The following is a 16,877-nucleotide window of genomic DNA, read 5'->3' as shown; positions in this document are numbered from 1 at the left end:
GATCCAACTAAATGATATTAATGTTGCCCAAACATAACGTTTTATTGTCTTACCTGATTCGAGTCCAAATTCTAGATAATTTTCTGTTACTATTAGAATGGTCATGGCTTTGACAAAGAAAAAGAAGCCAAAGGTTACGCAGACGGATCGCTCACCTCCCTCTTCTACTTTGAAGTAGTGTGCAGTTAATGAAAACAATATTTTGCTACATAAGAATAGTTAAGGAAAAGAACAGTTTTGTACAATCCGTAGATTAGCCAAAAATTAGCTTACGATGAAAATTATATGGAGAAAGCATAGCTGAATGGATTTGTTTAAACACAGTGCTGCCAACACATACTAAATTTATTACAAAAAAATCAGACAACTAGTTTCATATGCCCAAAGGGAATTTGGCTTATGTTTCATCATCAGCACGTAGCTCCAATATGCCACATGGTCCCTTCCTCTTCAAACAGAGGTAAGTTCAACCAAAAGAAGTTAATGATATGGAATGGGGGAGGGTTGCTGATCAAAGTAAAAATAAATAAAATTCTACTACGTACATAGTGCATCTAGCTGCTCAGATCCTGGTGTGTCTCTTTGCTGATGGAAGGCTGCTTAATTCGGCAGAAGTTTCCACTGGTAGAAGGGTTTGTGAGGGGAAGGGCATCCCCTGCGTGACTCCTGGTTTTCCTAAGGGTCTCCAAACTCCCTGGAGTAGATTGGGTGGTGCAGAGGGTATAAATTAAAACCAACTCTCCCCCCTTATCACTAATGGAAGCCACTTTCGAAACAACGAGCCTCCCATCACCAGAGGGACACAATTAGATACAACTTCCAGTTTACCTATTAAAGAGATGTATTTAAAGAGAGCTAGCATCAAGGATTTATTCAGAAATGAAGTATAAAAGGAGTTGATCTTAACAAAGTTTGATTTCTCTCAAGTTACATCCAAAACCAACTATTTTGTAGAAACCAAACAAGCTTTTCGTACAGTTGAATACTAATTTCACTTATTTTAAAGGAAGCTGGAATTAAATTGAGATATTAGGATATTAAAGCTTACAGCCTTTCTGATCAGAAACTCCAGAATTTAACAAATTTTATGCAGAAGTTGAAAACATGACTTGATAACATGATCACACAATCATTCTTCCTCTATTAATCACACTATCATCAGTTTCCAAAAGACTTTAAAATAGTTTAAATAACATAATGAGTTTTCATTAAAAAAAGAAAATCAAGAACACAATACAGTACTGACTGTTAGTCAACTAATGCAGACATATCGCTACTGAAGCAACACTTTTAAGAGCACAAACAAGCACTTATTAACTGTATCAATCCATACTGATTCTTAATATAATGTACATCAGAATTTGAATGTACATACACTCTATGGCCTGGGGAGTCATTAGTCAACAATGCCCAATGCACATTTCAGTATGCATACTTAAGAATGTCACCTCCTATTGGGCATTTATTTGATTCATAGCATAGAGGTAAATATTATTTTAGCCATGAACTACACTGATTAAACCGCTATCCACGTACAAGGAACACTGTGAATATTTTGTTTCATTTGACTTTATCAGCTCAAGAGACACCAACATCTTGCACTGAACTCTGCCTCCTCTACTTCAACCAGTTTAGACTCATTATGAAGCTTCTCTTCAGAAAGCTGTTTGACCAGCACTTGTTATAGAAGCAGCAGTGGTCTGTTTTCTTAATTATGTGACAATGTACAGAAGCTGTAGGAGTTGACCAGATTGGAGTACAAAGAAGGCTGCTACATACAACTGGTGCCACCACCTTTTGAGCGCTGTCAGATTCTTCATATTTTTTTTGCCCATATATCCATCTGGGTTTTTTGGGTGGGCAAGTTATGGTTGAGGAGACAGATTTCAGCAACAAGAGATGCAAACTAGTGCACAAAACTCTTCAATTGAGATCTCATTCCATACAATATGAGAGGTTGTGAGTGTGGGTGGGTGTAGCCAGCATAGAATCATAGAGTTGGAAAGGACTCTGAGGATCATCTAATCCACCCCCCTGCAATGCAGGAATATGCAGATCTCCCTTATGGGGATCGAACCTGCAACCTTGGCATTATCAGCACCACACTCTAACCGACTGAGCTATCCAGTAGATAATGCAGTGCTATCCTTTTTCAAAGTTAGCAAATGTCTTAAGTTAAAGCATGTCTAAAGCTTCAAGAGAATGCAAAATAATAGTTTTTAGGACAATCTATGCAACTAAGAGATAGCAATCAGCAATTTGACTTTTTTTCATTCCCTACCCTAAATGCTGCAGTATTTTTGCAGGGTCTCCTCTTTGACAGCAAGCCTGCAGATAAGCAGAGGCTGGCACATGCTGAGATCTTTTTACAAAGGAGAGAAAAAGAGCTATATATAGCTTGCTGCTGGTGGTACTCTTCTACAATAGCAGTCTGAACACAAGTGCTCCTTTTAGTATGTTATTCATAACTATGACTTTTGCTGCATGCTGTGCAATATAGGCAGCTATAGACAGAAGCCCTAATTTTGTTGCAGCCCAATTATTTAGTACAAGTTTGTATTTAGAGTCTAACAAAATGTTACAATTTTGGATCTCTCCCTATGCAAATAATTACAAAACAAGATCTAGGCTAAGATTTTACAGCCATGCCCTTGAAAGAGTTCATAAATAGGACAGTTTTATAGTGCATTGTTTAGTTAACATATCTTACAATAAAGACATTAAAACCAGCATCTTGCAGAAAATCTGATCCCTAAAACTAGAAATAGGATTTATTCTACTTATGTCAGCAAACAAATAATAAAAGACTATTTATCAATACCTGAGCAGCAATGTCAATCACTAGCACTAGACGGGGGGGGGGGGGACACGGGACATTAGAAAGCAAGGGTATTTACTCAGCCTTCCTACAAATCTTATCACTGTGAACAGAAGCCAGCCTGACAAAGAATGCTGTGTAGACCTAAAACATACAAAGTCATTTTTAAAGCCAAAAATATCCAGAACAAGACGGAGCGGGGAGGCTTGGCGTGAGGCTCAGCAACTTATTTGCAACTTACTCTGTCTCTGCAAAATATAGGCAGGCCATGCAAGACTGTTTCAGCATTCTTTAAACACCTCTTTGGTACTATCCAGTCACCATTGCCAGGACCAGCAAGCAGAAGCTTAGCATTGCTGCACAGTACTGTGCATGTCTTGTAGATGTTGGCTATGCTTCTGGACAAAGAAAAATTCTTTCATACAGAATAATGCACTATGTAATAATGAATTATGCATGCTTTAGATGAACACTACCATAAGACTTCCTATGATTCAATTAAAAGCAACAAATTATCTCCTGCGTGTTTCACAGAACATTAGATGTTCTTTTAAGCAGTCATACAGAACAGTTGTGACACTGTAAAAGGATACATTGCAAAAGCCAGAACAAGCAGACACCAGACTATACTGATATTCATTTCTTGTGAGGGCTTCACCCAGCTGTAGTAGGCTTCAGTAACCAAATATACCACTGTAGCTGCAACTGTGAAGTCCACCAGCCACTGATATTCAGGAAAATAATGCAAGGCTGAAATATAAATGGTTACTTAGTAACTGAAATACAAGCAGAAAACATTTTTAGCATCTGTGGTTCCTAGAGTTTCAAACACAGTGGTGCCCCGCAAGACGAATGCCTCGCAAGACGGAAAACCCGCTAGACGAAAGGGTTTTCCGTTTTTGAATTGCTTCGCAAGACGAATTTCCCTATGGGCTTGCTTCGCAAGACGAAACGTCTTGCTAGTCTTGCGATTTTTTTCCCGCTCCCCCCCCTTTTCTAAGCCGCTAAGCCGCTAATAGCCTTTTAGAAGCTAAGCCGCTAAGCCTTTAATAGCCGCTAAGCCGCTAATAGCGCTAATCCGCTAATAGGGTTGCTTCGCAAGACGAAAAAACCGCTAGACGAAGAGAATTGCGGAATGGATTCTTTTCGTCTTGCGAGGCACCACTGTACACCCAGGATGTCCATACATGAACTGCAGTTATCAACCTTTCATTGTTGTTTTCTTAAAAATAAAAAACCAACAACTTTCAACTATAATTAGATTACTAGACCAATCACAAAATGCGGAAAATAGCTAGAATATCCAGATACACCAAATAGAAGGCACAAGCTTTTTGGCAAGGAGGATATTGCTCCTTGAATCCAGTTCAAATGGATTCACTGCTTTATTATACCTAGCTACACTACTGGTCCATCCAGTTTCATACAGTCCACTCTGATTAGCAATGGCTTGCCAGGATCACAAACAGGGATGTCCCCCAGCTCTGCAACCACAGGAATTTTATCTGACGATGCCATGGACTGATCAGGATTGCATCCATGCAAAGTGTGTGTTCTACCTGCCATCAAATACATAACTCTATGAGAACTACCATGACCAGTTTGATATCAGCATCATCTTGGGACAGCTTAAAAACTTTAAGTTTAGCCTACAATGTATAGTGGGTCTTCTCTCTCTAAAATGATGCTGATTGGAGCCCTTTCTGTATGCCATCAGAAAGTCCTCCTCCAACATGCACTGATGCTCAAAGTGAAGTAAATCTTTCCAATGCAAAACTTAAAATAGCTTCCTCCCTTCATGATTTATTTGAAATTGGCTGTAAAACAAATAATGGTTGTTACATGGAATTCATTTCTCAACTTACACAATTTACTATGCAAAGTTAGGGACAGCTATAATGAGCTTACCCTTCACCTCCCAAGTTCTCCACTAATATTGCAAGTCGTTGTTTAGAAACTAGATGCTTTTAAAACAGGGGCCAGATTTGAAATTCAAAAAAGGCTAATTTGCACCTTGGAAAATGTTTGTTCTACAAGAAAGTACCTGAACAAACCTGGAATTAAGAATTATGTAGCTCTCTTTGGACAACACCATACATTTAGTATTAAAAAATACACAATTGTGACACCATGCAGTTTATAATGGTCTCAGACCCTTACCTAATGCATCTATTTCAGTAATAGACTTTGTTTCCAGATGAAGATCAATGTCTTTAGGAATGGTTAGCGGTTTGTTTTCAATATGACCATTATATTTCCTGTAAAGAGAGACACATTATAAAAACCATTCCATAAGCTGAGTGCCATCAAAGTTACCACGTCTCCCTCTCTTTCTTTCTTTCCCTCTCTATGTGTGTGATTTATTTAGCATCAGGGTGCAGCCAAAGTTGGTGGAGTTGGAGGGAGTGAGAAAAATAGTTTGGATCAGGGCCGCAAATGAAGAGTTAACCACTCCTACAGTAAACAAACAAAATTTATAAGCCATACTCAATATAGGGATAATGGTGGAGAGAATGCAAATACCTTAGAGATTCTATTCTATGTGTATTGGGGGGACAGATGTGCACATCCATCCATCCACTTTTCCATATGTAGAACAGTATTTTTCTTCATTTTGAAAGACTAATTGGAATAGCAAATAGTCATCCCCATTTTCTAGCTAGGAGACAGAGGTTGAAAAACAGTGACGGGCTCATATTGCTTACTTACCTATCTTTCTTGCTTTTTCCTTTTTGTTGTTTCCCGGCAAGAATACGTAATTCTTCTTCTGTGGGATGCAGATACCATCGCAAGCTACCAGATTTTTGAAGAAGCAGTTACCAAGAGAAATACAGGTGTTTGTCAGACTAAATTGTAAAAGAATTTGCTTTCTTGTTCATTCACAAAATTCCTGATTTCAAGCTGATGTTATCATACGTCACATACTTCCTTACATAAATGTTGCCCTGTAGTAGATAGCCCCAGTTATCAGAATGAGCTTCCAAACTGGTGTCACTTTTGTACATTGAGGTTTCAAAAGACTAGCTTACTATGTTACAGAAACGCACATAAGGAGCTTCAAAGATATCAGTTTAAAAGTGCTGTGACTCAACTAATGAGGTTCAAAAATAGTTTTAAAAGCACACAGTGACTACAAAAAGCATCTGGTGACTGGAGGTGGGGGGCAAAGCAATCACACTCTTCATTTCTGCCCAAACCCCACCTTTTGCCATTTGCCTACATTTTCAACATTTTCATCCTTTCAAACAGCTTCTGAAACCAAAATCCCACATTCTAAGTAACTTGGTTATTAAGAGTTCAGAACAAAACAGAAAAGGGTTGTGTTGCTATGCAAAAATAACCACTGGCAACATGCAATATTTTCACTACTGCAGCTAAATTAATGTCAGGACGTCCAATATTCTATGACAGTCCCCATGAATACCCAGGAGCAGCTGTAAAAATCTCTATAGGAGTCCATAATGGACCAACAAAATGCTGTTATTTTAACACCAAGCAAGGGTCAATGCAACTATATCATCCCCTCTGCCTAATTTGTGCTTCTACCTGTCCTCTCTATTGAGATGTTTGAGCAATTGTCTAGAACAAGCAGCTACTGATGATGAGTACCAGCTCCCACAATCCTTCCTTGCATTTCCCATCCAGCCACCTGGCTCATACAATCCTTACTTGAATAATCAATTCACCCCTTTTTGGAACAGAAATAATTTAAGATGAATGGGAAAACCATTACCGTATTTTTCGCCCTATAGGACGCATTTCCCCCCTCCAAAAATGAAGGGGAAATGTGTGTGCGTCCTATGGGGCGAATGCAGGCTTTCCCTGAAGCCTGGAGAGCGAGAGGGGTCGGTGGGCACCGACCCCTCTCACTCTCCAGGCTTCAGGAGAGCCCCAACGCCAGCCCCACAAGGTCGGGGGACAGCGGGGAGGCGGAACGCCGCCATCCCGCTGTCTCCCGATGTGGTTTGGAGGGTGACGGTGGGGAGATGCGTGCTTCTCCCCGCCGCCAGCCCCGCAAGCTCCGGGGACAGTGGGGAGTCGCAGCGCGTCTTCCCGCTGTCCCCGGACCTGGTCTGAAGGCGGGCGGCAGGGAGAAGAGCGCTTCTCCCCGCTGCCTTCCCCCACAAGCTCCAGGGACAGCTGGGAGGCGCAGCGCATCTTCCCGCTGTCCCCGGACCTGGTCTGAAGGCGGGCGGCGGGGAGAAGAGCGCTTCTCCCTGCAGCCGGCCCCACAAGCGGGGGGGGGAAATAATTTTTTTCCCTTTATTTCCCCCCAAAAAAACTTGGTGCGTCCTATGGTGCGAAAAATATGGTAGTTATTACTTGTAAAACCAATCAGCTGAACACCTCGGCCTCACACATTTTAAAGTGATTATGTTTGAACTAGGTGTGGAATTATTTAATCAACATCTTTAACTGATTTCTTACTATGGGAATATTAATTTTTTTAAAAGATAAATTCTTGCTATCTGAAATTTCAGAACATTTATATCAGAATAGTCTGCAAGCTAGGGGATTATGTTGCTAATACTTCACCATTTTTTCAGAACTATCTGTTGATAAGACAGCCCGCAAGGAAAAGAACACACCCAAATGGAAATTTATGACTAATCTTGAACTATTGTGATCCAGATCACTAAGAAATGTATCACAAATAGTATACTTGCCCCTAACAACAGCTTGTTTTGTGAATAAACTATCCCGCTTCCTTCCTTCATTTTCAACTTCGTATTTCAACTATAGGAGAAACTGTATTTTATTACAGACACTTAAGGAAGAAATATGTTGCCACAGGATTAAGAGGAACTTCGATGGAACAGAATAGTCTGCAACAAGAACCCTGCCAAGAGTTATGTTCATTAAGATACACAGTAGTATAACTAAGCATACCACGTATTACTCAATTTCATCTGAAGTTACAGTACGGCGATAAATCTCCAAATGACTTTAAAAGATTGAAAGTGACTATTCTACTGAAAGCCAAACTTTCAAGATCTGCACATCACTTTGATTTGTTTCTAGGTAAACGCAAATGCATTACAGAATTGGGCAATTACAACAACACCTTACAGTCTTATCAGTGGTATTATGGTATAAGCTTTCATGGGCTAGAACCCACTTTGTCAGACGTTCAATTTGTTGCCTTTATCTTACCTGCCACTACAGAGAAGCCACCGCGCCAGAGAGTAGTGAGGTATGATCTTCTGTATAATACTAGCCATCACCATGGTAACCACCAGCTGCACACCTATCACACCCTGTGGAGGAATAAGCCAATGTATGTTAACATGCAGGAACATTTTTTTATATTTCAAAGCCTACAGTTCTAAAATGAACCTTTATATACTGCAGGGTTGTTTTTGTAACTGTGAACTTACAACTGTTCGTCCTAATCCCTCCATAAAGGCATCAATAAAGGATTCAGAAATATGGCTTTCTAGGAAAGAAAGCACACATCTAGCTGTTTTTCCATTGTAGCACACTATTTCTGAAGATCAAATAAATTACATAACCACCAACATTACTTTTAAAAATGTGTTTTAAAGGGGGACAGAGAATGCTCAGTTCAAATTCTTACCGTGCCTGGGCCAAGCTTGCAATTAGTCACTTGTCAGAAACAAGTCACAACTTCCAGACTTGGGTCCATTCTCTCTTTCATCTTTAAAAACTGGTTATTTAGAGCTGATTCATAATACATGCAGAAGCCCAGATACACCTGTGCCTACTATAGGAAACTCAAGAGAGTGACTGACCATTGCTCCTGGGCACATGACAAGTCTGTTCCCCACATATTTATTGAATTTATTACCATTTATGAATCACTTCCTATAAAATATTTCAAAGCAATTGAACTATAAAAATGACAATTTCATAAATAAAACAATTTTGTAAATAAAGCTATATATAAAAATAAAAATAAGAAACGTTACATGCTACCATGCTGTACACCTGCATATCCTGCAACACTGTAGTGATGAATTTGCATAATTAGAATACATGTGGTAATTTCCATCACAAAGTCTTATACCTATAAGCCTTTAGAAATCTATGTTGGGTGAATAAGAAGTAAAGATATGGAATAAGAAGTAAAACAAAGAAAAAACCAGAGACTAAATATCTGGTGGGAAAACTCTTTTGGTTCAAGGGCTGAATTCAAAGATGGCCATCTTCCAGGGGCCACACAGTGGGTGGAGCCAGCAAGGCTCTCCAGCTAACAAAGGAAAGCACACACACACAAAATGTTCCCCAAGCACCATCCCATATCACACATCAGGTTCACATTCCAGTTCTCCATTTATCAATGCAAGACAGAGAATGCACATCCCACCCCATCCACAGAAAAGTTGCATCTCAATTCTAAAGACAGCAAAACAAAAACTTCCTGCACTTAGGCAGGAAGAACCATATGCACAAATATAGGATGGGAGACACCTGGCTTACTAGCAGTACATGTGAAAATGATCTAGGGGTCTTGGTGGACCACAAGCTTAACATGAGTCAACAGTGTCATGCGGAAGCAAAAAAGCAAAAACATTTACCGTATATACTCAAGTATAAGCCGACCCGAATATAAGCCGGGGCACCTAATTTTAGCACACAAAACTGGGGAAACTTATTGACTCGAGTATAAACCGATTCACCACACCACAACCCTGGTGGTGGCAGCAGGAGCAGAGGAAGAACAAGCAGCCCAAAAGGCCTCTTTTGGGCTGCTCATTCCTCTTCCACCACCGCCGACAGCGGCAAAGGTGGAGGAGGAGGAAGGAGCAGCCCAAAAAGACTCCTTTCGGGCTGCTCATCCCTCCGCCGCTGCCTCTGCCTCTGCCACTTGCAAGAGCAGGCATTGGAGCGGCAGTTGGGAGAGGCACAGCGCAGCGCAACGCCTCTCCCAACCGCGGCTCCTGTGCCTGTCCTTGAGAGAGGCGGGCGGCAGTGGGACAAGCGGTGAGAAAAGGCTCCTTTCGGGCTGCTCGTTCCTCTGCCACCGCCACCCGCCTCACTCGAGTACAAGCCGAGGGGGGCTTTTTCAGCATTAAAAATGTGCTGAAAAGTCAGCTTATACTCAAGTATATATGGTATTTGTGTGTCAAGGTGCGTGAACAGAAGTATTCAGTGTTAAACTTTAGGAATGTTCTGCTTCTCTTCCTAATGATGAAGCGTGACAAGTCTACCACACTCCCACTGCCCCCAAAAGGTAGAAAATGAAAATCTATTATATAAATTATATACAAATTTAACTCATAGTATGGGTAGCAACCAATGGCACTGTAGAGCCATGGTATTTGGCAATCAACACCAGTCAAAAATTATTAATTTAATGTGGCATTTGGAACCCATATTCAAGTTTCTGCATATTGGAATTAAAAAAACGGCTAGGCATGCATAGTGCACCATCTGAGAGGCAGCAGGCTAACATTTTACTTCACAGTGAGAGAAAACTGCCCAAGATGCTTTTAGCATCTTATATACCCAAGTCGGCAATCCATGTTTCCCGAAAATATTAGTAAAAAGCAAGGCTCACCAACTGCTAAACATCACTTTATTACTTACCAAACATGTTACTATTGCGTAAATCTATAGTATACACTTTTCGTCCCAGTGCTATGATAAATCATAGTCTGAAATTTCATGGAAAAATAGTGACCACAATACAGTCAGACTATAAATGCCCCCAGGAAATAACTTATTCAAGGGCAAGAAAATTGTTTGCACACAATTATGCCTAATATTTACTTTTGCTGCAGCACTTTGTTTTGAATAGAATTTAGCAGCTGCATTGTAACAATATCTAGAGGTCAGACAGTTTGGAACCACATTCTGATAAGGCATTGTGATAAGTGGTAAGCATAGAGCAATTGACAAAACAGGTTAAATATGGAAGACATGATCTAGGGGGGAAACAAGGTCAACAGAGAGAAAAATGTATAAGCTGAAATGTAGAGCACAGCAGCACTATTTCTCAGATTTTTATATTGCTCTTTAGAAATAACGTGACTACAGGGCTGATTTGGGACGCTGCTTTTGAAACTCAGTGTCAAAACTGTTTGCAATGTAGCGTTAGTAGTTTCTCTAACAAAAACAACAACAGCTTCACTATAAGCACCAACCCTTTAGGAATATTAAGTACTCTTGAGTTTAAGATTTCAGGGTTGATTCATACAGCTTCTCCTCATCAAGGGTAGACAACATGATGCCCTTTAGATGTTCTTGGACTACAATTTCCATCAGCTCAGCCAGCATGGACAATGGTCATGGGATGATGGGAGTAGTAGTTCAGCAACATCTGGAGGGCACCACATGAAGCAGAGCACAAGAACAAGTCTCAGGCTTGCATACATTCCCACTGTGCATACAAGGTCATGAAAGATCAACTCTCTATATACTCATATTCCATTCACGTGATCCATCCATCTCTTTTGCAGAGATTATGAATATAACACAAAGATACGGAGGACGAAAGTCAACATTAGCCATACTCAGAACATACCCACTGAAATCAATGAAATTAAATCAGTCTATTGATTTCAATGAATCTACTCTGGTTATGACTTAGTTAGATCTCATATAAGCATTAGAGAGAGAAAAATTTGCAGGCAGTATTTGTGTGTCAAGGTGCATGAACAGAAGTATTCAGTGTTAAACTTTAGGAATGTTCTGCTTCTCTTCCTAATGATGAAGCGTGACAAGTCTACCACACTCCCACTGCCCCCCAAAAGGTAGAAAATGAAAATCTATTATATAAATTATATACAAATTTAACTCATAGTATGGGTAGCAACCAATGGCACTGTAGAGCTGGAAATCTGGGAGCTGCTTCCTTGCTCTGCTGAAATGCAACAGATCCTCAAGTCCAGGCTGAAAACAGAAACTAAACAGGTCCTGGCAGGATTCACTAGGTTCCAGTTGTACAAGGCTGCTTCCCACAGTCTAAATCAATGGAAGATAATAAGTAGTTCAGAAGACTGCTGCTTAGTGACCTAGTTTCTCAAACACCACTGGCTAAGAGGTTCTTAAAGTACGATATAGCTCATGCAACATTTATCATGCCTACATTAAGAAGCTTTGCCCCTAAAGATAATATGTAGTATGAATTCTAAAGCTCTTTCAACAGTCTCAACAGCATGGGATTGGCTCCTTCTTACATCTCTTCTGTGGTTTCAGAAGCTTCAGGCCATGTGAAAGGGAGTTGAAAATATTGCTCCTTTCCATGCCAGGATCACCCCAGTTCCCCAACAGGGCAACACTAGCATGGAATGAGCCATGTTGAAATACAGGACCTGGTCTAAACAGCAAACTAGAAAAGAGATGTGCAGCAGTGATTTTCAAACCATAAGGTTAACCTAAGAAGAGAACCCCTTCCCTTCCTACATCGGTGGACATCCACTCAGCTGGTCACAATACCGTGTTTCAGGAAACATTCACCAGTGCTGGCCTAATATTAGGAGAATCCAGTTTATTGCAGGGTTTTACTCAAAAAGCACCAAAAAATACTTTTCAGTTGATAACTAAGGTCTCAGTTCTCACTTTCAAGTTGACAACTGAAGGACAATACACCTGAAATTACAATGAAGAACTCTAGAGCATACTGCATGTTTTTATTTGTTTTACGTCCTGCTGCTTTGTTGATTTTTTTGTTTTGCAATTTATTGAATTTTATTGTTTTTAATGCTATAGAACAATTTTAAGCATACTATAAAAATAATAAATAAATAATGACTTTCATCACTAGATTGGAAGCAATACCACATTCTTTTTCCAACAGCAGATAAACAGGTGCTTTTGGAAGGTCACAAGCAATGTCCTTAAATGGTTGATAGCCGTCCTCTCCCAACAGTTGAGGCATCCAGTTTCAGTGGTATGGCAATTCCACTTAACTATATGACTAATAGTATTTAATGGGGCAATCTATCCCATATACCCTTGGGTTCATTTTCCACTAATATTTTTAGGTGTACATGTAAAGGTTACATGGTGCGAATGTGGAAAATACGTTTGCAAAACACATATATGACACATCACACAAATACAGTTGGGAAAGAGCAGAGATTTCATAGGACACCATGACTCAGTGTATGCTTGGTGGCAAATCTAGGTAATGGAGTGTAAGAAGTGATATTCAGGATGATTTGAAACACATATATGAAGCTGATTTATTTATTTTTTTGAAGTTTTACAGAAGGGCTTGCAGGTCACTGAAACAACATAGGCTGACCACTCATTCAGCAGTGGTTGGGTCACTGAAATCTGGAATGCATACTACTATCACAGGTGCCATCTGCAGACAACACCCCTCCCTCAAATTGTACCAATACCACCAGTGCTCATTCTCATACTTATGTATATTTCCAAGTGAAATTATCAAGTATGGTACAAGGAGACAACTACCTTTCATCGTAGAAGCAGGTGAGGTGGAATTGCTATTTCAGCACGTTTATATGCCCTTCTTATCCAGCCTCACAGCTTGTGCTTATATTTAAGAACAGCAATATTAAACGGATTAGACTCAGCCAAATCAGTTCTCAACAAGCAAATAAAACCCAACTGTATTTTTTTCATAGGGTATATATTAGAATAGCTGGAAATCTGGATAAATTTGTAGTTTCGGGTTAACTATATCCATTGACTTGGTGATTTCTTTGTTTTCAGTGCACACACACATTATGCATTCCATTGAGCTTCATCAATTGACTGTCCCTGAATCACAAATGAAGAGCAGGAACACCTCAACAGGAACAATGGCTTATCAGCAGGCCTGGGCCCTGTGGCTGGTCAGATGAAACTAGGCCTCACCCACCCCACCTAGAAAGTCCACCCACACTGGAAAAAGGAGAACACACGTGGCCACGCTTCCCCAAGTTAACCTAAGAAGAGCCTACTAGATTAGCACAGTTGCCTCCATTTGGCCCAGCATCTTGTTCACACAGTGGCCAAGCGGCTGCCTGTGGAAAGTCCACAAGCAAGACCTTCACCCCTGTGTTTGCCAGCAACTGGCATCCAAAACCATTCACTGCCTCTCCCTGTGGAGGCAAGGGCATAGCCTTACCAGTAAGGTAAAGGTAAAGGGACCCCTGACCATGAGGTCCAGTCATGACCGACTCTGGGGTTGCAGCGCTCATCTCGCTTTATGGGCCAAGGGAGCCGGCGTACAGCTTCCGGGTCGTGTGGCCAGCATGACTAAGCCGCTTCTGGCGAACCAGAGCAGCGCACAGAAACACCGTTTACCTTCCCGCCGGAGTGGTACCTATTTATTTACTTGCACTTTGACGTGCTTTCGAACTGCTAGGTTGGCAGGAGACAGCCACGAATTTCCTCGGTCCTCTTTTAAATTAATCCCAGTTGGTGGCCACCACTGCCCTCCTGTGAGGTTGCACACGGATATTTGGAAACAGGCAACCCTACATCCCCCGGTAGGCAGTTGGGGAGAAGATGGGCTGACGTCCATAGGGTAGGGATTGTGGGAGTCCGCAGCATCCGAAGGCCCGGCCTTCGTTTCCGAACAGGGATGCGGAACCTGTGGTCCTGCAGATGTTGCTGGGCTACAGCTCCCATCTCCCCTAGTCACTGGCCATCCTGGTTGGCGCGGACAGAAGGTGGTGTTCAGCAACATCCAGAGGCCCACAGCTTCGCCACCCCCGACTTCTCCCCCGACACAAACATCCCTATTCCGGCTTCAGCCCTCGCCCTCAGAAACAAGATTTGTCCCGAAAGCCCTAAAAGGGCCAACCGGCTCTAGGGAGAACTTCCAACTCTCCCTGCCTCTCTTCTCCCCTCCGAGGTCTCACCCTCCAGAGACTCACCATGCTGCCCCAGGAGCCTCCGCCGCCGCCGCCTCGCGGGCTCTCCCCACACCCAGCTCATAAATCCTCCCCGCGCGAGCCGAGAAGCGCAGAATGCTGGCGGGGAGGCTCCGGTGCCGCTCGGAACCCCTCTCGCCAGCTAACGCCGGTTTCTAATGCCCGGCTCACGCCTCCCAAAGCCTGCAGAGGTCACGCCGGGACCCAGGTGAACAAGGACCCCGAGCAGGGCTGCCCTGAAGATCCGCCTGAAAAAGGAAGAGCCTCTCGTTTCGCGGCGCACCGCTTCGCCGCATTCCTGTCGCGGTGGAGAGGCAATTGCTTCACACCGAGACTCTAAGCGGAAAGGGGATGCATTTCGCCCATAAGATGCTGTTCTTGAATTATTTGTTTTATCAGGCGCAAGGAAAGGCATCCCGATGCCGGGGAGCAAGGGCAGGAGCCCTGTCACGTGACATGGGAGGTCACCAGAGTCGCCCTTTCTGCCGTCCGAGAAAAATAGTCTGAGGTGAAGCGGGGATGCCTCTCGCTTGGGATTCTGATTTGTGTGTATTGCAGGTCGCTGTCCGTCCAACCCCCCCCCCCATCCCCGGCAAGACGGCTACTCATAGGTAGCTAAGCACAAGGATCGTTGGCAAAAGCTAGGCTTTTTAAAACGGTGTGAAGAGAGCGACAAATAACGAGAGCAAGATAAGAGACCTAGTCAATGAGGGGAGAGGGAGGGAAGACTTGACTAGCGGAGCGGCGCATTCAATTAGCGCATGCGCCGCCCTGAGAAGCGCTAAGGGCGGCTGAGTGCGCACGCATCGTTATAACCAACCGCCGCCTGGTATGAAAGTGCGTACACCCGGAAGTTTTGGCTGGCATGTCTCGTGCCGTGGAAGGAGGGGGAGCGGAGGGAGGCGCGTCAGGAGTCTCGCGCGAGCTGCTGAGGCGAAAGGCGGTTGGGGGGAGACTCGCGCATGCCGCCTGCTACGTTTGCCGTTATTCTAAGGCCGCTGAGGAGGAGGAGGAGGAGGAGGCTCTTTCCCCCCCGAGGAGCCTCACCAGCGCGCGTTGCTTCCACCCGTGCAGAACCGCGAGCCTCCCAGCTCCTTAAAGCGAACACCAAAATTATTGCAGGAGCTCATCTCTGGTTGCCGAGTCGCAAATATATATATATATATATATATATATATATATATATATATATATATATATACAGTCTAAACGAGTGTGTGTGTGTGTGTGTGTGTCAATGTGTGTCAATTCTAGCTGCTTTGACGCGAGAGAAATGTGGAAAGCCCCTCACCCACCCCTCAGTAGAATTGCCTGCACCACATAAAGATAATAAAGCATTATATTCTACCTTCCTATAAAAAATATACAAGGTGGCTTGCAATCGAAATGAAAATAATGAGCAAGGATAATACTGTTGCGTTCACCCCAATCTCCGAGAGGCTCCAGCATTTACCCAGGTTTGGTTTCCTGGGAATAGAAATCAGTAGAAACTGGTGGGTCTTTAGGATATATGGATCCACAGGTGTGCATCCTGACTAGCATAGGTTGGGAGGAGTTACAGCATGGATGTTCCAACAGCTCTTGTTTTAACGGGAGCCCAGCCACCCACCAAACCACAGCTTTGTGGGATTTAGCCTGCAGAGAAACTCAAGCCTTCTGTTTCTTTCAGCTCGCAGCTGAAAATTCATGCACGCACAGCCCCGGCTTGGCCTATTCTCCATCCTAGGATGACATTCCTGTTTGCATAGGCATTTGGTGGCTGAAGGATGCTATGTGAGGGATTCAGTGTATTCCTTAGGAGATGGTTTCATCAGGCAAGCAGAAGTGCTTGAGCTGATGGAGCAACCTCCCCTCTTTTCCCCCCTTGAGGTGTTCTGGGGGTTCTCCCAACACCACCAGCCCCCCAGCCAGTTTTGATGGCCGCAGGGAGAGAAAACTGGACTAAGGCAATGTGTTTTCTATGGGGCTACCTCTGAAGGCAACTCCAATGGTAGCCAGAAGGCCTAAAGATGTGGCATCACTTATTTGCACCAGTTGTGTTGGCTTTCTAGGCCTAAATCAAAGTCTGTGCACTCTGACACGGTGTTCTGTTGCGCCAGAAGCGGTTTAGTCCTGCTGGCCACATGACCCGGAAAGCTGTCTGGACAAACGCCAGCTCCTTCGGCCTGAAAGCGAGATGAGCACCGCAACCCCATAGTTCACTGGACTTAATCGTCCAGGCGTTTTTTACCTTTTTACCTTACCTTGCTGCAATTAACCATGGT

The 16,877-nt window shown here is 42.8% G+C and overlaps 1 protein-coding gene across 1 annotated transcript in view; it reads right to left on the bottom strand.

The window, feature by feature from the left end:
- The window catches only part of TMEM161B (transmembrane protein 161B), a 31,674-nt gene extending 16,846 nt beyond the window's left edge, over positions 1–14,828 (bottom strand). Inside the window, exons 1-6 of the mRNA XM_028748063.2 lie at positions 14,617–14,828; positions 7,973–8,076; positions 5,528–5,611; positions 4,979–5,076; positions 3,412–3,568; positions 54–205 (exon numbers count right to left, since the gene is read on the bottom strand). Coding sequence (XP_028603896.1) covers positions 54–205; positions 3,412–3,568; positions 4,979–5,076; positions 5,528–5,611; positions 7,973–8,076; positions 14,617–14,619 — 598 coding nt within the window. The 5' untranslated portion in view covers positions 14,620–14,828. The remainder of the gene's footprint in view (positions 1–53; positions 206–3,411; positions 3,569–4,978; positions 5,077–5,527; positions 5,612–7,972; positions 8,077–14,616) is intronic.
- Between the last annotated feature and the right edge of the window lie 2,049 nt (positions 14,829–16,877).

The sequence above is a fragment of the Podarcis muralis genome, chromosome 11 (genome assembly GCF_964188315.1).
Source record: "Podarcis muralis chromosome 11, rPodMur119.hap1.1, whole genome shotgun sequence".
In the NCBI taxonomy this organism is placed as follows: Eukaryota; Metazoa; Chordata; class Lepidosauria; order Squamata; family Lacertidae; genus Podarcis; species Podarcis muralis.
This window is presented reverse-complemented; position numbering and strand designations above follow the sequence as displayed.